Source organism: Petromyzon marinus, chromosome 65 (genome assembly GCF_048934315.1).
Source record: "Petromyzon marinus isolate PM22_M1 ecotype Great Lakes invasive population chromosome 65, UKy_Petmar_22M1.pri1.0, whole genome shotgun sequence".
NCBI classification, from domain to species: Eukaryota; Metazoa; Chordata; class Hyperoartia; order Petromyzontiformes; family Petromyzontidae; genus Petromyzon; species Petromyzon marinus.
The window spans coordinates 6429095-6449114 of NC_133731.1; the positions used below are offsets into that span (position 1 = coordinate 6429095).

The window sequence follows — 20020 nt, forward strand, 5'->3', positions numbered from 1 at the left end:
CATACACTACACTCTACACTACACCATACACTACACTAACACACTACACTACACACTAGGCTACACATACACTACACTACAATACACTACACTACACTATACACTACACTCTACACTACACCATACACTACACTATACACTACACTATACACTACACCATACACTACACACTACACTACACCATACACTACACTATACGCTACAACACTACACTACACCATACACTACACTACACACTATACCGTAACTAATTGGCGTTTTGTTTACGTGACAAATTCCCTACTAGTTGGCTGTGTCGGGTGGTGGAGGGTTACGACGACGCACCATTCATACCTACGCGATCTAACCCCAGCAAAACCTTGATCATGAACGATCTTGGTCGCGACTACTCCGACTCCTCCGTGTTAGACCGTCCGACCTTTAGCCCCGTGCCTTTTGTTTTGCTCCTCCGTCCCGTCGCCGCACTTGCACGTCTGCGCAAACGGGTCGGTCAGATCCGTCGATCCGTAATAGAGGGGGTTTTATTATTATTATTATTGCACGCTTTCTATTAACTCACTCTGTCTGTTTTTGTTGTCGTTGTTGTTGTATCCTCAAATCTTGTAACTCAATTTTAACACACTTCCCAGTGTGGTATCGACTGCAAACTTGGTATATCTTCTTTGGTTCTTTCGTAAAGTCACCACGTAGAATGAGAATAAAATAATAAATTGATAAAATAAAATAACACAAAAATATTCTCACGACGTTTCGGCCACAACACAAGCGGCCTTCATCAGGTGATAAAATAAAATAACACAATAAAATTCTCACGATGTTTCGGCCACAACACAAGCGGCCTTCATCAGGTGAAAGTCCCTTCACCTGATGAAGGCCGCTTGTGTTGTGGCCGAAACGTCGTGAGAATTTTATTGTGTTATTTTATTTTATCAATTTATTATTTTATTCTCATTCTACGTGACTTTACCGAAAGAACCAAAGAAGATGAATCATTGCAGTCACGAAAAGCTTTAAATCGAAACTTGGTATACTTATGTCATACTGATGACAATACCATATTCTATCATTACACATTAAAAAAAACATGTTTTTTAAACATTATTTTCTATATGTTTATGTTTCGGCTCGTGGCTAATTGTCCACGCTCAACTGACGTTGGCTGTAATTGGTCACGGTCCTTGACGTTATGGCCAAGCTTCGGGGCCACTTTCCTAGAGTCGTGGAGTTCTGTCATTACGAGTACGGTACATTTCATTAAAAGCGTGTTTTTTTTTTGTATTTTTTTAAATATTACGTATTTGGTTGTTGTTGTTGTGAGATCGGGTGAATATATTCACGCGTCGTTAAAACCCGCCACCGCCCGACACGGCCAAAACGTCTTAACGTGTCAGAGGCTTTCGTAATGTGGGCTGGTGCACGCTCCCTCGGGAGATTGACCCACGTGGTTTGCTACTCCCACGACGAGCAAACTTCCTGTCCGCATCCTTAAAACCTTCGCCAACCTCCCTCCCCTCTTCCCTTTCCTCACCTCGCCAGCCCTCCCTTGTCCTACCATCACCCTCCCTTGCCATCCCTCCCCCATCACTCAAATCCCATCCCTTGCCCTACCATCACCCTCCCTTGCCATCCCACCCCCATCACTCAAATCCCATCCCTTGCCCTACCATCACCCTCCCTTGCCATCCCACCCCCATCACTCAAATCCCATCCCTTGCCCTACCATCACCCTCCCTTGCCATCCCACCCCCATCACTCAAATCCCATCCCTTGCCCTACCATCACCCTCCCTTGCCATCCCACCCCCCATCACTCAAATCCCATCCCTTGCCCTACCATCACCCTCCCTTGCCATCCCACCCCCATCACTCAAATCCCATCCCTTGCCCTACCATCACTCTCCCTTGCCATCCCACCCCCATCACTCAAATCCCATCCCTTGCCCTACCATCACCCTCCCTTGCCATCCCTCCCCCATCACTCAAATCCCTTGCCCTACCATCACCCTCCCTTGCCATCCCACCCCCATCACTCAAATCCCATCCCTTGCCCTACCATCACCTTCCCTTGCCATCCCACCCCCATCACTCAAATCCCATCCCTTGCCCTACCATCACCCTCCCTTGCCATCCCACCCCCATCACTCAAATCCCATCCCTTGCCCTACCATCACCCTCCCTTGCCATCCCACCCCCATCACTCAAATCCCATCCCTTGCCCTACCATCACTTTCCCTTGCCCTCCCACCCCCATCACTCAATCCCATCCCTTGCCCTACCATCACCCTCCCTTGCCATCCCACCCCCATCACTCAAATCCCATCCCTTGCCCTACCATCACCTTCCCTTGCCATCCCACCCCCATCACTCAAATCCCATCCCTTGCCCTACCATCACCCTTTCTTTCCATCCCACCCCCATCACTCAAATCCCATCCCTTGCCCTACCATCACCCTACATTGCCATTCCACCCCATCACTCAAATCCCATCCCTTGCCCTACCATCACCCTCCCTTGCCATCCCTTCCCATCCCTTCCCCAACACCCAATACCTAATGTACAATGTGTAATTCTTAAGTAGAGCACCTTAACAAGAGCGCTGTCTCACATCCGTAGAGACCGGCACACTCTCCTCGGTCTGTTTCGCCCTCCGCCCATGTGAGCCCGTTTTGGAAAATTGGAGCCGGACGCCAGCTACTCACTCGGGTGGTGGTGGGGGGGGGGGGGGGGGGGGCGATTCCTCGCCGGTTAACACTTCGCCGGTTAACACTTCGCTGGTTAACACTTCGCCGGTTAACACTTCGCCGGTTACCACCACCGTTTGTAATTTGGTGCACGGCTCGACCCATCGGTGGAGGAGGGCAACTGAACTGCTTCGACCTCCGACCCCTGACCCCCCTCCCCCACCCCCCGATCCTAGAACCTTTATCAACTCGCACTAACCAGTGTGGTGAAGTATGGTCAAATAGCCCCGATGTCACCGAAAGGGAGTTGATTGACAAGTGGGTCTAAGTGACGGGTTTTTATTTTTGCTGTGTGTGCCGTTTTTTTAATAGGTGCTGCTCGCTTAACAGCACTTGCCCCGACAGTCTGTGAAGGCTATACGGGGGATCTTTGCCGTTGTCAATGATTCCGTCTGTTAAACTGCAGCTGTCACCTGACCTACCCCCCCACCACTACCACTACCACCAACTCTTCTTCCGCTGCCACCTAACACCACCACTAACATTTCCATTATCTTGGTTGCTACCACCACCACCATAATCATGACAACAACCACCCACACTAACATTGCCACCACCACCGCCATAATCATCATCACAACCACCCACACTAACATTGCCACCACCATCATAATCATTATCACAACCACCACCACTAACATTGCCACCACCACCATAATCATCATCACAACCACCCACACTAACATTGCCACCACCACCATAATCATCATCACAACCACCACTAACATTTCCACTACCACCACCACCTCCTTAACATTGCCACCACCACTAACATTGCCACTACCACCACCACCTCCTTAACATTGCCACCACCACTAACATTGCCACTACCACCACCACCTCCTTAACATTGCTTCCACCACTAACATTGCCACTACCACCACTACCCCCACTAACATTGCCACCACCACTAACATTGCCACTACCACCACCACCTCCTTAACATTGCTACCACCACTAACATTGCCACTACCACCACTACCCCCACTAACATTGCCACCACCACTAACATTGCCATTACCACCACCACCTCCCTTAACATTGCTACCACCACTAACATTTCCACTACCACCACCACCTCCTTAACATTGCCACCACCACTAACATTGCCACTACCACCACCACCTCCTTAACATTGCTACCACCACTAACATTGCCACTACCACCACTACCCCACTAACATTGCCACCACCACTAACATTGCCATTACCACCACCACCTCCTTAACATTGCTACCACCACTAACATTTCCACTACCACCACTACCCCCACTAACATTGCCACCACCACTAACATTGCCACTACCACCACTACCACCACTAACATTGCCACCACCACTAACATTGCCACCACCACTAACTTTGCCACCACCACTAACATTGCCACTACCACCACCACTACCCCCACTAACATTGCCACCACCACTAACATTGCCACTACCACCACCACCTCCTTAACATTGCCACCACCACTAACATTGCCACTACCACCACCACTACCCCACTAACATTGCCACCACCACTAACATTGCCACTACCACCACCACTAACATTGCCACCACCACTAACATTGCTACTACCACCACCACTACCCCTACTAACATTGCCACCACCACTAACATTGCCACTACCACCACTACCCCCACTAACATTGCCAACACCACTAACATTGCCACTACCACCACCACTACCCCCACTAACATTGCCAACACCACTAACATTGCCACTACCACCACCACTACCCCCACTAACATTGCCACCACCACCGCCACCGCCGGCCCACAGAGAAGCTGGATGAGATGCTGGCGGCCGTGGACCGGACGATCGGCTCGGAGAATGCGGAGGCCGACTCGCGTGCCGCCACCGTGAGGCAGCGGCCCACCAGCAGACGGATCACGCACGCAGAGATCGCCGTGAGACACGCACGCACGCACACGCACCTACACGCACACGCACCTACACGCACGCACGCGTAGACACGCACGCACGCACGCACGCGTAGACACGCACGCACACGTAGACACGCACGCACACGTAGACACGCACGCACACGTAGACACGCACGCACACACGCACGCGTAGACACGCGCACACACGCGCACACACGCACGCGTAGACACGCGCACACACGCACATACACCTACACGCACGCACACACCTACACGCACACATGCATAGACACGCACGTACACACACACACACACCTACACGCACGCACGCAGAGATGTTTACTGCACACCGCACGGGTACTCATTTAAGGCTGAGTCGACCTAGGGGAGGCCCAGGACCGGTTCAGATAACGGTCACTGGGTGTTGGCCGTGAGCGGGAATCGAACTCGGGTCGCTAGGTTCGTAGAGCAGCTCGCTAACCGCTACACCACCGCTCCCCACACACACACATAGTGACACACACGCACAGACACACACACACACAGATACACACACACACAGACACACACACACACACATAGTGACACACACACACAGACACACACACACACACAGATACACACACACACAGACACACACATAGTGACACACACACACAGACACACACACACACAGATACACACACACAGATACACACACACACATAGTGACACACACACACAGACACACGCACACACAGATACACACACACACACAGACACACACACAGACACACAGACACACACACACACACAGACACACACACAGACACACACAGACACACACACAGCGAGATCGCGGTGAGACGTTAACGCGACCTCCTCGTCGCTCGGCGCGCCCGGCCTTGACCCGGCCTTGACCCGCCCTTGACCCGCCCTTGACCCGCCCTTGACCCGCCCTTGACCCGCCCTTGACCCGCCCTTGACCCGCCCTTGACCCGCCTTAACCCCGCGCACGCCAACAGCACTCGGCGACACAACGGTCTTGTCTCCGAGGCTACACGGGAGACCTTTGCCTCTGTCCCACGCCAGGCCCTGTTTGAGCGGCAGGGGGTGGCGGCCGCGCCCCGGTCCCCGTCCTCGCTGGCGGAGCGGCCGACGATCCCCCTCCAGCGCGGGCCCCTCTCACGGCAGCAGTCGAGCAGTGAGGCCCGCACTCGCTCACTCGCCACGCTCACCACACTCGCTCGCCACTCGCTCACTCGCCACGCTCACCACACTCGCTCAACACACTCGCCTCGCTCACTCGCCACGCTCACCACACTCGCTCAACACACTCGCTCAACACTCGCCGCGCTCACTCGCCACGCTCACTCGCTCACTCGCCACGCTCAACACACTCGCTCAACACTCGCTCACTCGCCACGCTCACCACACTCGCTCAACACTCGCTCACTCGCCACGCTCACCACACTCGCTCAACACTCGCTCACTCGCCACGCTCACCACACTCGCTCGCCACTCGCTCACTCGCCACGCTCACCACACTCGCTCAACACACTCGCCTCGCTCACTCGCCACGCTCACCACACTCGCTCAACACACTCGCTCAACACTCGCCGCGCTCACTCGCCACGCTCACTCGCTCACTCGCCACGCTCAACACACTCGCTCAACACTCGCTCACTCGCCACGCTCACCACACTCGCTCAACACTCGCTCACTCGCCACGCTCACCACACTCGCTCACTCGCCACGCTCACCACACTCGCTCGCCACACTCGCTCACTCGCCACGCTCACCACACTCGCTCAACACTCGCTCACTCGCCACGCTCACCACACTCGCTCAACACTCGCTCACTCGCCACGCTCACCACACTCGCTCAACACACTCGCCTCGCTCACTCGCCACGCTCACCACACTCGCTCAACACTCGCTCACTCGCCACGCTCACCACACTCGCTCAACACACTCGCCTCGCTCACTCGCCACGCTCACCACACTCGCTCACTCGCCACGCTCACCACACTCGCTCAACACTCGCTCACTCGCCACGCTCACCACACTCGCTCAACACACTCGCTCAACACTCGCTCACTCGCCACGCTCACCACACTCGCTCACTCGCCACGCTCACCACACTCGCTCAACACTCGCCGCGCTCACTCGCCATGCTCACCACACTCGCTCAACACTCGCCGCGCTCACTCGCCACGCTCACCACACTCGCTCACCACACTCGCTCAACACACTCGCTCACCACACTCGCTCACCACACTCGCTCAACACACTCGCTCACTCGCCACGCTCACCACACTCGCTCACCACACTCACTTGCCGCGCTCACTCGCTCTCTCGCCACACTCGCTCGCCACGCTGACCACCTCTCTCCTCCCCGCAACGTTCACCAAACACCCCCGTCACACGCTCGGCTTTCATTGACCCACCGCCGCGCTCGCCCGCTCGCCCCTACCACACTTACCCCTCACCGCTCGCCGCACTCACCCCGACCACCCTCACCCCTACCACACTCACCCCTCACCGCTCACCGCACTCACCCCGACCACCCTCACCGCTCACCACACTCACCCCGGCCGCCCTCACCCCGACCACCCTCACCCCGACCACCCTCACCCCTACCACACTCACCCCTCACCGCTCGCCGCCCTCACCCCGACCGCCCTCACCCCGACCGCCCTCACCCCTACCGCCCTCACCCCTACCGCCCTCACCCCGACCACCCTCACCCCTACCGCCCTCACCCCGACCGCCCTCACCCCGACCACCCTCACCCCGACCGCCCTCACCCCGACCACCCTCACCCCTACCGCCCTCACCCCGACCGCCCTCACCCCGACCGCCCTCACCCCGACCGCCCTCACCCCTACCGCCCTCACCCCGACCACCCTCACCCCTACCGCCCTCACCCCGACCGCCCTCACCCCGACCACCCTCACCCCGACCGCCCTCACCCCGACCACCCTCACCCCGACCACCCTCACCCTGACCATCCTCACCCTGACCGCCCTCACCCCGACCATCCTCACCCCTACCGCCCTCACCCCGACCACCCTCACCCCTACCACCCTCACCCCGGCCGCCCTCACCCCGACCGCCCTCACCCCTACCGCCCTCACCCCGACCACCCTCACCCCGACCACCCTCACCCTGACCATCCTCACCCTGACCGCCCTCACCCCGACCATCCTCACCCCTACCACCTTCACCCCGACCACCCTCACCCCGACCACCCTCACCCCGACCACCCTCACCCCGGCCGCCCTCACCCCGACCGCCGCGCTCGCCGCTCGCCCGACCAAGCTGCGGCGTCGGCCGATCGTCTCGCGTCCCGCCCAGGCCACTACGACGACCGCAAGGGGCTCCTGGCGCCGCCGGCGCTGCGCTTCACCCGCAGCGTCTCCATGCCGGACTCGTCCGACGAGCCGGGCGCGGCGCCTCCCGCCCCGCCGACCTCGCCGGTGCCGCCGCCCCCGCCGCCGCCGCCGCCGCAGCCGCCGTCCCCCACGCCCTCGGAGGGCAACGCTCCCCCGCCGGCGTTCACGCCGCCGCCGCCGCCGCCGCCCCCGCCGGCGCACGCCGCCGTGGTGGCCCGGCCGCCGCTGCCGTGGGGGGAAGGCAGCGTGCGCTCCAGCTTCAACCCCAACGCGGAGGCGAAGCTGCACGGGCTGGGCGGCGGCGGCGGCGGCGGCGGCGGCGGCATTGGCGCCGCGTCGTCCGGTGAGCACCGTGGCAATCGCGGGGGGGGAGGGGAGGCGTTTCTCTCTGTCTCTCGCTGTCTGTCTCTCTGTGTCTCTCTGTGTCTCTCTGTCTCTCTCTCGCTCTCTGTTTGTCTCTCTGTCTCGCTGTCTCTCTCTGTCTCTGTCTCTCTCACTGTCTGTCTCTGTCTGTCTCTCTGTCTGTCTCGCTGTCTCTCTCTGTCTCCCTGTCTCTCTCTGTCTCGCTGTCTCTCTCTGTCTCTCTGTCTCGCTGTCTCTCTCTGTCTCGCTGTCTCTCGCTGTCTCTCGCTGTCCCTCTCTGTCTCTCTCTTGCTGTCTCTCTCTGTCTTTCTCTGTCTCTCGCTGTCTCTCTGTCTCTCTCTGTCTCTGTCTCTCTCACTTTCTGTCTCTGTCTGTCTCTCATTGTCTGTCTCGCTGTCTCTCTCTGTCTCTCTGTCTTTCTCTGTCTCTCTCTGTCTCTCTCTGTCTCGCTGTCTCTCGCTGTCCCTCTCTGACTCTCTCGCTGTCTCTCTGTCTCTCTCTCTCGCTGTCTGTCTCTCTCTATCTCTGTGTCTCTCTGTGTCTCGCTGTCTCTCTGTCTCTCTCTGTCTCTGTCTCTCTCACTGTCTGTCTCTGTCTGTCTCTCTCGCTGTCTCTCTCTGTGTCTCTCTGTCTCGCTCTCTCTGTCTCTGTCTCGCTGTCTCTCTCTCTCGCTGTCTTTCTGTCTCGTGGCAGCAGCAGCAGCAGACCTCGACATTGGGAATTTATCCCCCTGAACACTTGGGCCATACACAAGAATGAGAATAGTCTATGGGCAATGCTAAGTCTATGGGCAATGTTAAGTCTATGGGCAATGTTAAGTATATGGGCAATGTTAAGTCTATGGGCAATGTTAGGTCTATGGGCAATGTTAAGTCTATGGGCAATGTTAAGTCTACGGGCAATGTTAAGTCTATGGGCAATGGTAGTCTATGGGCAATGTTAAGTCTATGGGCAATGTTAGGTCAATAGGAAATGTTAAGTCTATGGGCAATGGTAGTCTATGGGCAATGTTAAGTCTATGGGCAATGTTAGGTCTATGGGCAATGTTAAGTCTATGGGCAATGTTAAGTCTACGGGCAATGTTAAGTCTATGGGCAATGGTAGTATATGGGCAATGTTAAGTCTATGGGCAATGTTAGGTCAATAGGAAATGTTAAGTCTATGGGCAATGGTAGTCTATGGGCAATGTTAAGTCTATGGGCAATGTTAAGTCTATGGGCAATGTTAAGTCTATGGGCAATGGTAGTCTATGGGCAATGTTAAGTCTATGGGCAATGTTAAGTCTTTTGGCAATGTTAGTCTATTGGCAATGTTAAGTCTATGGGCCATGTTAAGTCTATGGGCAATGTTAAGTCTATTGGCAATGTTAGTCTATTGGCAATGTTAAGTCTATGGGCAATGTTAAGTCTATGGGCAATGTTATGTCTATGGGCAATGTTATGTCTATGGGCAATGTTCAGGCTATGGGCAATGTTCAGTATATGGGCAATGGTAAGTCTATGGGCAATATTAAGTCTATGGGCAATGTTAAGTCTACGGGCAATGTTAAGTCTATGAGCAATGTTCAGTCTATGGGCAATGTTAAGTCTATGGGCAATGTCGATTATACGGGCAATGTTAAGTCTATGGGCAATGTTCAGTCTATGGGCAATGTTCAGTATATGGGCAATGTTCAGTCTATGAGCAATGTTCAGTCTATGGGCAATGTTAAGTCTACGGGCAATGTTAAGTCTATGGGCAATGTTCAGTCTATGGGCAATGTTAAGTCTATGGGCAATGTCGATTATACGGGCAATGTTAAGTCTATGGGCAATGTTAAGTCTATGTGCAATGTTAAGTCTATGGGCAATGTTAAGTCTATGGGCAATGTTAAGTCTACGGGCAATGTTAAGTCTATGGGCAATGTTAAGTCTATGGGCAATGTTAAGTCTACGGGCAATGTTAAGTCTATGGGCAATGTTAAGTCTATGGGCAATGTTAAGTCTATGGGCAATGTTAAGTCTATGGGCAATGTTAAGTCTATGGGCAATGTTAAGTCTACGGGCAATGTTAAGTCTATGGGCAATGTTAACTCTATGGGCAATGTTAAGTCTATGGGCAATGTTAAGTCTATGGGCAATGTTAAGTCTACGGGCAATGTTAAGTCTATGGGCAGTGCAGGAGCAATTTTAGTCGATGGGCCAAAAAGTAAACCCACTGCGGTCTGCGCTCCTTCAACGGAGGAGGAACAGCGACACGACACCAAGTCTCTCGTCATGGCCAGCAGCAGCACCTCCACCCTGGCACCTCTTAGCTCCTAGATCACGTCGCTGACGCCACAGACGACGGGGACAGAATCGGCAATTTTGTTTTTACCAAATAAAAAAAACTTTGAAAACTTTGTTGCCCTGCCGCAACCTCCCCCCCTCCCCCCCCCCCCGTCACCGCCCCCAACTTCTCCTCCCCCAGTGTCGGAGCTGTCGGAGGGCCCGGGCCTCGGCACGCCGGCACTCTCCCCGAGCGAGCGGCGCGCCAAGGCCCGCTCCATGATCCTCCTGCAGGAGCTCCCGTACCGGCCCGTCGTGCCCACCGGCATCTCCAGCCCGCCCAGCCCGCTGCTGCCCTCGCCGCCGCCGCCGCCGCCGCCGGCGCCGGCCTCCTGCGCGTCCGCCGGCGCCGCCGTTTTCTCCGCCTCGTCGACCTCGTCGTCCGGCTCCTCTTCGAACTCCTCGTCCTCCTCCTCGTCCTCCTGGTGCCCGGCGACGCAGCAGCGGGAGCAGCAGCAGCAGCAGCAACCACAGCAGCAGCAGCAGCAGCAACCACAGCAGCAGCAGCAGCGTGGTCGGCGGGGTAAAGCGCCACCGGAGAACCCGTACGCCAACGTGGGGCTGGTGAACGCGGCCGACCTGGCGCCCACCAAGCCGGCACGGCGCAAGGCCACGCTGGTGAAGCAGGGCCGCGTCGCGGGCAGCCCCGACCGGCGCTCCGTCTCGCCGGCGCCGCCGCCGCCACCGCCCTCGCCCGCCGGCGCCAGAGGTGAGAGGTCGGCTGGGATTGGATCCACCACGTGGGGCAGGGGTTCTCGAGGTGCCCCCTCCCCCAACCCACCCCCCCAACCCCCCCAAACCACCCCCAAACCCACCCCCCCAAAATTTGCACGAGCCTTGGACCGCCGGCCCGCCCGGCCGTCCTTGGCCCGCACGCTAACGGCAGACGGCGGGGTTGGCGGCGTGCGTCGGTCCCGCAGGCTCGCAGGACGGCGCCGGCGTTTGCCCCCCACCGCCGCCGCCGCCGCAGCCGCCGCCCGTTGGGCCGAACCGCACGCACCTCCTGGAGGAACGCCGCTCGTCCGCCAGCTTCCCGTCGACGGAGGCCCGCGGCGACGACCGCCACCTCGTGCCGCCGTCGGCCGGCCTGCGGCTGTCGCGCTCGGTCGACGAGGGCGCCATGATGGCCACGATGATGATGGTGCTGCACGCCGCGACCGGCGTCGGCGGCAGCGCGCCGGATGTGGCGACGCGTCCGGACGGCGGCGACGCCGTCGCGGCCGGGCCGCCGATGGCGCCGCTCTTTGTCGAGACGCCCGGACGGGAGTCCGCGGCGGCGGCGCCGGCGCCGCGGCGCGCCGACGCCGCTTTCGTCTCCCCGCCGGCCTTCTCGCCGGGCATCAAGGGTGGCTACGCCCGGGTGCCGTCGGCCGCGCCCGACGGCAACTGGGGGACGCCCGGCACGCTGCGGCGGGAGATCGAGGCCCGCTCGTGCGGGGCGGCGGGCGGCCGTGCCGACGAACCGCCTCCCGTCGCCGGGTTGCTCATGGTGTCGCCGGTGGCGGGGCGGGGCGGCGGCGGCGAAGGCGACGGAGACGCCGCGTCCCTGCCGGAGGAGTGTAGCGTGCGCGAGAAGATCAAGCGGCTGGAGAGCATGACGACCTCGGATTCCTCGCAGGAGGAGAAGCTCACACCGCAGCAGCAGCAGCAGGAGCAGCAGCGGGAGAACGCCGTACTCGAGACGAGCTTCCAGACGGGCGACGTCGCGGCGGAGCCGGAAGATGCCGCCGTCGGCGGCGGCCGTGCGGCGTCGCCCCGACACGAGGAGCCACGGGCGCCGGGCGGGGCCGCGCCGGGCCCCACGGGGCCGCCGCTGGAGTCCCTGCCGAGCGTGCCGAGCGACGGCGAGGAGGACTTCGTGTTCACCGACCCCCTGCCGCCCCCGCTCGGTTTCGAGGGCGACGCGGCGGGCGTCGCCGAGGACGACCAGGGCAGCACGGAGACGCTGGTGCCGGAGGGGCCGGCGAGGACGGCCGAGGACGAGGGCGGCACGGCGGCGCCGGCCACGATCGCTGTGGGTCTCCTCCCGCCTCGCTCGTCCTCTTGCTAAGCGGGGAGAACGTGCAGCGAGCGTGCGTCTAGAGCAGACATGGCACGGGGCAACGAAAGCACAACTTTATTTGTTTCATCAAACCCTGTGTAGTTCATAATAAAGGTTTTTGGGTTAGATCGCGTTATTTATAAATGTGTCGTAACCCTCCACCACCCGACACGGCCAAACAGCAAAGGACAAATAGTTCACTACTTTAGCCCACCGGTGTGTTGAAGAGTGAATCAACATAATTTAAAATTTGAGTACCGTGACGTTTCGCTCGTAATTACATCCAGCATCATCGGGCAATTCGCCAGAATGGTAAAGCCCTCGCTTGCTCCCGGTTTTATATAGAGCAGCAGGGTGACGTCATCACTTAACTCATATCAGGTGCAGTGATTAGAGGCGGAGGGGGGGGGTATTGTAATTATATAATCGATTAGTAATCAGTCATTGGTTATGATTAGTAATGAGTTGTAGATTAGTAATTCTTTAAATCAAAATGTAATGTGTATTATTTAATAATACGCTTCCAGGCCGCACTAAGCCGGTAGCTGTCAGAGCGATTAAAGTTATTCTTGTTCCTCTCAATTTCAATGGATTCTCTAATTAGAATAATATTGGTCGCGAAAGCCTACGTGTTAAACTGAAAGCCTACGTGTTAAACCCTGCGCAGTTGTTAACATTGTACAATTATTCAACGATTGGGAAACCTAAGCGGTTAGAGGCCGCTTACCGGCTGACGTCGGTACGCGGTGCGACGGCACGGTCAGGATCGTGCGGCGCGAAAGAAGTTCCGCACACGTACGCATGCGTACGTTTACGTTTACATGTACGTGACGAAAGTGTCGGCCGTGACCGCCGATCGGCACGCGGCTGGCGGCGCTGCGCTTGCGAGTGACGTCGCGGGGATCTTCCCCGCGCGCACCGCGCAGTTGAGCCCAACCCTCGCCGAGCCCTGCGGCGTCGATGTCGGGGTATCGGAGGCAAAACGACAACAACAAAAAAACGACGGCGTGAACCGGGGCGGCCGCCGGGTCTCGAACCGCGCGAGCCTCCGCAACGAGCGGCGAGCGCCCCCCCCCACCCCCCCCACCCCCCCCCCCCGACCGACCGCCGGGCCGCTACCCACCGGGCCCGTCGGCCTCGCCAACTCCCGCGTGCGATTTCGCATCCGCAGGACAAACCCGGTGACGACGTCGGCGATGACGCGACGATCGCGGCGGACGACGAGGCCGAGCCGGCGGCGCCGGACGGCGGCGGCGGCGGCACGCCGGCGGAGGGGCGGGGCGACAAGACGGAGGAGTGGCTGGGCGACAAGATGGAGGAGGGGCGGGGCGACAAGATGGCGGAGGGGCGGGGCGACAAGATGGCGGAGGGGCGGGGCGACAAGATGGCGGAGGGGCGGGGCGACAAGATGGAGGAGGCGTGCGACGCCGCGGCCAAAGAGCTCGAGCTGGAGCTCGCGGCAGCCGCCCCGCAGAGCGCGGGCGAAACCGGCGACGCCAACACGGACTCGGGCGTGGAGGTGGGTCGCTCGCCGGCCGCAGCGGCCGTGGGATGTTGACTACCTCGCCTGGTATGCGAGAGGTCGTGGGTTCGATCCCGACCCCTGACGCCTGTTGTACATTTGAAGTTTGCGCGTCTCTCTCCCTCCCCGTGGTCGCGTGGATTTTCCTCTGGGTCCTCCGTTTTCTCCCCTCCGCAATTAGAATCGACATCGCACGTTCAAGAGTCATTTGGTTACTGCTATAAATATCCACGTGACGATGAGCCGCTACATAGCTCAGTGGGTCTTACCTGGTTAAGCAAACAAAGATTGTTTTAATAGTTTTGCTGCTGCTCATTTGCAGAGATTCGAGTTTGAAACCTCCCCCTTTTCCCGCTGGCGGCCCTGGCTAATACCACTGCGTGCTTAAAGGCACAAGTACAGCCCCTTCTGGTTACGTGGAGGAAGGGCTCGCGGAGTGAGTGAACAAGCGAGCGGGCAGGTGGGCGAGCTACAGAGTGAAGCAGCGTAGCGAGTCAACAACTGACCGGAGTGAGTGAGCGAGTCGCTGAGCGAGTCGGGGAGACAGAGGCGGGCATTTTGAGTGAGCGGGCCCAGCAATGAGTGGGCGACGGCGAGCGTGCGAGTGTGTGAGCGAGTGGGCAGGCGAGTGTGTGAACGAGTGGGCGACAGCGAGCGAGTGGGCGACAGCAAGCGAGTGTGTGAACGAGTGTGCAAGCGAGTGTGTGAACGAGTGGGCGACGGCGAGCGTGCGAGTGTGTGAGCGAGTGGGCAGGCGAGTGTGTGAACGAGTGGGCGACAGCGAGCGAGTGGGCGACAGCGAGCGAGTGTGTGAACGAGTGGGCGACAGCGAGCGAGTGGGCGACAGCAAGCGAGTGTGTGAACGAGTGTGCGAGCGAGTGTGTGAACGAGTGGGCGACAGCGAGCGAGTGGGCGACAGCGAGCGAGTGTGTGAACGAGTGGGCGACAGCGAGCGAGTGGGCGATAGCGAGCGAGTGTGTGAACGAGTGTGCGAGCGAGTGTGTTAACGAGTGGGCGACAGCGAGCGAGTGGGCGACAGCGAGCGAGTGTGTGAACGAGTGGGCGACAGCGGGCGAGCGAGCGGGCGGGCGTGCGAGTGACCACCGCCCCGCCCCCTTTGCCCGTCGCCGCGACTGCCGCAGGGCAGCTGCAGCGACCACCACCTGGAGACGACCAGCACCGTGTCCACCGTGTCGAGCATCTCCACCGTCTCGTCGGAGGGCGTCGGCGTCTCCGAGGGGCCCGACGGCTGCGCGTCGCACGCCGACGCTCAGCCCCTCCTGGCGGACAAGCCGCCCGTGCCGCCCAAGCCCAAGCTCAAGGCGAGCGACCCTCGCCGCGACCTCGGCGCCGCCTCGCCGCGACCCTCGCCGTCGCCTCGCTTGACCTCGCCGCGACCTGACCGTGACCTCGCCGCGACCCTCACGTGACCTTGCCGCGGCCCCACGTGACCTCGCCGCGATCTCACCGTGACCTCGCCGCGACCCTCACGGTGACCTCGCCGCGATCTCACCGCGACCTCGCCACGACCTAACCGTGCGGCTCGCGCTCGTTCGCTCGCTCGCTCCTTGCTCGTGCACTCACTTGCTCGCCCATCCGCCTGTTCGCCCCCACTCAAGATGCTCGCTCCTTGCCCCCTCGCTTGCTCACTCACTTTGGTCACTCCTCGCCTTAACGATTCGCTCGCTCGCTCATCCGTCTGCTTACTATTTCGCTCACTCATTCGTTCATTCGCCAACTCGCTCGATGACTCGCTCGCCCGCTCGCTCGCTCGTCCACTCGCCCGCTTAGAGGACGACGGTCACCCCCGTCGTAACACGCCCCTCCCCCCCTCCCTCCTCCTGCTCGGCCGTCACCCGGCACGCCGCGTGGCTTCGACCAATCGCAGGCGACGTCATCGGGCGGCCTCTACGCGGAAGTGGGCGTCAGGAGGAGCGCGGACGACGCTCCCTCCAGCCCCGGGGCTTTCCAGCAGCAGCAGCAGACGGAGCAAGCGCCGCCGCCGCCGCCGCCGCCGCCACCTCCTCCTCCTCCTCCACCGCCACCTCCGCCACCTCTTCCGCCCATGTTCACGGGCATCGTCAGGTCTCCCTGGGACCCTGTGCTCGCACCGCTCGCTCCGAACTCCAGGTGCGTCGCCGCCGCCGCGGATCGCCACGGCTTGCTTTTTTTGTTGCTTTTTGTTCTTGAATTCTGTCTCTTCTCTCTCTCTCTCTCTACCCGCCCCTTTCATGTTGATTGGTCGCGCCATCGCGGCCGGCTCTGCTGGCGGCCGTCCAACGTTTCGCCATGCGCGCCGCCCCGGGGTGGGGCGGGTCGGGGGGGGGGGGTGGGGGTGTGGGTAGCTTCTCTCCGGGAGCTTTTTCCCTCGATTCGGTCGTCGCCGATGTGAGGCCATCGCTTGTGCGGGAAAGGGGCAGCGGCGGCGGCGGCGGCCTGGGCGGGCGATGAAAATCCCAAAGTGTGATCGTCGGAAGGCAGACGAGAGCGCGCCAACCGGAGGCGTGGGGGAAGGACCACTAACGACGTGCCAGAGAAGCAGTTGTCGAGAACGATGATTCGCAAGCGCCCACAGCTCCCGGCGGGCTTCCTAGTACCGGAAGGGAAGAGCGTTCCAGACGGCCGCAGAAGCGCATCCTTTGACGTAGCCAACCGTGCTGTTTGGAGGTCCGGGGAGGACAACAAGCTAAACACTGCTGCTGCTGCTGAGTTGCACACAAGCACAGCGTACAGCAGCAAAAACAAACCGTAACGCCGCCGTGTCTGCAGACATACGTGGCCCGCCGAGTATCGTTTAATAGGGAGGGAAAGAAAATAGATGATGGGTGACGTTGTGGTAAGTGAGCCTTTTCTCTACGTGCCATGAAAAGGGGCTGTGGTCCGAAACGTTGGCCCGTAATTATCAAACGGCGTTCTCGAGTGTGGCGAGCGGATGATCTGAGCCGGGTCGCCGACGACTTACGCAGAGACCCATCGACTCGCAGAGAGCGCCGTAGACTCGCATAGAGACCTGTAGACTCGCATAGAGACCCGTAGACTCGCATAGAGAGCCGTAGACTCACAGGGATAGCCTTGGACTCACACAGAGTGCCATAAACTCTCAGAGGCCCATAGACACGCATAGAGTTCCATAGACTCGCACAGAGACCCGTAGACTCGCATAGAGAACCTCAGACTCGCATAGAGAGCCACAGTTTCGGCTGTGAATGAAACTGGATTCTCGAATGTGGCGAGTTGATGGCCCCAGCCGGGAACCCAAATCGTCGGCTCCGGAACGGTGCCAAGTTCATCGAATTTGGTGCGGTGGCGGTCGAGCGTTGCGCGTCGCCTAACGCCCTCCTGTGCCCCCCCTCCTGTGCCCCCCCTCCTGTGCCTCCCCTCCTGTGCCTCGCCCTCCTGTGCCTCCCCTCCTGTGCCCCCCCTCCTGTGCCTCGCCCTCCTGTGCCTCCCCTCCTGTGCCTCTCCTCCTGTGCCTCCCCTCCTGTGCCTCGCCCTCCTGTGCCTCCCCTCCTGTGCCTCTCCTCCTGTGCCTCCCCTCCTGTGCCTCGCCCTCCTGTGCCTCCCCTCCTGTGCCCCGCCTGCCCTCCTGTGCCTCTCCTCCTGTGCCTCCCCTCCTGTGCCTCGCCTCCTGTGCCTCCCCTCCTGTGCCTCACCCTCCTGTGCCTCCCCCTCCTGTGCCTCACCCGCCCGCCCGCCCGCCCGCCCGCCCGCCCCCGTCCCGGCGCCGGCGGCTGGCGGTGGCGGCCGCAGGAGCCGGCTGTGGGGCGTGGAGGCGACGGCGGGGCCCGCGATGTCCTCCCCGGGGCTGCTGCCGGCGCCCGGCCACGCGGACGCTCGCGCCAGCGTCATCAACGAGCTGAGCTCGCGGCTCCAGCAGATGACGGAGCGCAACGGTCCCACGCAGGGATACACGGGGAGGTGAGGGGGGGGGGTGTGGGGAGGTGGGGTGTGGGGAGGTGGGGGGGTGTGGGGGAGTGTGGGGAGGTGGGGGGGGTGTGGGGAGGTGGGGGGGGGACACGGGGCGAGGTGGGGGGGGGACACGGGGAGGTGACAGAGGTGGTGTAGTAGAGAGCATGAACCGACGAATCTTCGGTTTCCATCGACGACGACCAAACCCCTCCCCCCTCCCCCCCCTCTTCCCCCCGGCAGGTTTGGCGGCGAGGGCGTCACCTTCACGGTGCGGCCCGGCTCCAGCCGCCCGGTGGTGCACGCCTCGCTCAAGGGCCGCCCGGGCCCCGCGGGGGCCTCGACGCCGCACGGCCCCGACCGCCCGCTCCTGCGCCGCTCTCCGAGCCTCTTCTCCTCCGGCGACGACCGCGCCGGCGCCTCGGCGTCGGCGGGCGGCTCCCGGCGCGCGTCCCCCGCCGGCTTCCCGTCGGACGAGCGGCCGGCGTCGCTGCTGTCGCCCCTCGACGTCCGCGGCGAGGGCCGCCCCGGCTCCCCCCGGCCGCGCTCGCCGGCCTCGCCGGCCTCGCCGGCCTCGCCGGGCTCGCCGCCCCGCGGGCCGGCGCTCGCCGGCAAGCCGCTGCACCTGTGGTCGAAGCACGACGTCGCCGACTGGCTCGAGGCGCTCAACCTCGGCGAGCACCGCGAGCGCTTCCTGCACAACGAGATCGACGGCTCGCACCTGCCGGCGCTACGCAAGGACGACCTGCTGGAGCTGGGCGTGACGCGCGTCGGCCACCGCATGAACATCGAGCGGGCGCTGCGGCGGCTGCTCGAGAGATGACCGAGGCGGCGGACGGGCGGGGGGGAGCGGTCCAAGACGCCTCTCGGAGATCGGACGTTTCCCCCCCCCCCCCTCCTGCAGCGGGTGGCCGCGGCGCGTCGACGGCGCGCCGCTCGTGAGAGCGCCGCGCGGGAGGCTGGCGCGCCACTCTTGTTTACAGCTCCCCCCTCTCCCCCCTTCCCCACTCGTTTCGATGACGATCAAATCCAAGTGCATTTAGAGCCACGGCCCTTCAAGGGGAGAGGCGCCGCGTCCCTCCCCTTCCCCGCGGCATCGCCGCAAGCGCGAAGTCGGCGATGCCGCTCCCGGCCGGCGACCGCGGTTCGGCGCGGCGTTGACCCCAGAGTCCACACGTCTGACGATTTGGCCGCTCGGATTCAACCCAACTGGCCTCCGGTCGTGGCCTAAACCTCGTGGCCCTCGTGACTCCACCCCCTCTCCCCCCCACCCCCCCCTTGCGACTCCTGAAACAATGAGAGGAGCTCATGTAGGGTCGACTTGGGGGAGAGTGTTGTTGTATATGGCAGGGGAGGCTGAGATTTGGTGTCAGTGTTAGGGTCAGGCTCAGGGCTAACCCCGCCCCCCGCACCCCCCACCCTCCCCCCCACCCTCCCCCCCACCCTCGAGTCTTCTAGCAGCGGTAAGCGAGCGAGAGGAGTCCGCCCGGCTTCCGTTCGCTTGACGCGCGATGCGGGGCCACGGCGCTCGGGAGTTGGCGGATCGCGTAGAGATGGGAGGCGGCACCGCATAGATGGGGGGGGGGGGGAGGAGGGGGCGGTAGGGAGGGAGGGGGAGGTGGCGAGGGGAGGAGGCGAGGGACGGGGATGCGCGTGTGGTGCCTGTAGGAGTTGGGCAGAGCGAGGCGCTGACCGATCTCGCGTCGGCGTTGGGACGTTCCGCTTCAGGGGTCGCTGGGAGCGTTTCCGGCACGCGCGGACTTCTGGAACGTGGCGGGGGGTGGGAGGGGTGGGTGTGTGGGGGGGGAAGCGTTGGCGAGTCGCTAATCCTGCAGGTTATTTTTGTATCGCGGGAAAGGATAAAAGCCGCCGGCGCC

General features: G+C 60.8%; 1 protein-coding gene across 9 annotated transcripts in view; it reads left to right on the forward strand.

Annotated features, from left to right (window-relative positions):
- LOC116956407 (SH3 and multiple ankyrin repeat domains protein 2-like) overlaps window positions 1-19737 on the forward strand; it is a 181867-nt gene extending 162130 nt beyond the window's left edge. For all 9 annotated transcript variants that reach the window (XM_076054306.1, XM_076054305.1, XM_076054308.1 and 6 more), the window contains 10 exons: window positions 4525-4652; window positions 5700-5811; window positions 7968-8348; window positions 10817-11383; window positions 11595-12688; window positions 13887-14234; window positions 15380-15559; window positions 16126-16367; window positions 17988-18155; window positions 18387-19737. In XM_076054306.1, coding sequence (XP_075910421.1) covers window positions 4525-4652; window positions 5700-5811; window positions 7968-8348; window positions 10817-11383; window positions 11595-12688; window positions 13887-14234; window positions 15380-15559; window positions 16126-16367; window positions 17988-18155; window positions 18387-18966 — 3800 coding nt within the window. In that variant the 3' untranslated portion in view covers window positions 18967-19737. The remainder of the gene's footprint in view (window positions 1-4524; window positions 4653-5699; window positions 5812-7967; window positions 8349-10816; window positions 11384-11594; window positions 12689-13886; window positions 14235-15379; window positions 15560-16125; window positions 16368-17987; window positions 18156-18386) is intronic.
- The last annotated feature ends 283 nt before the right edge of the window (window positions 19738-20020 follow it).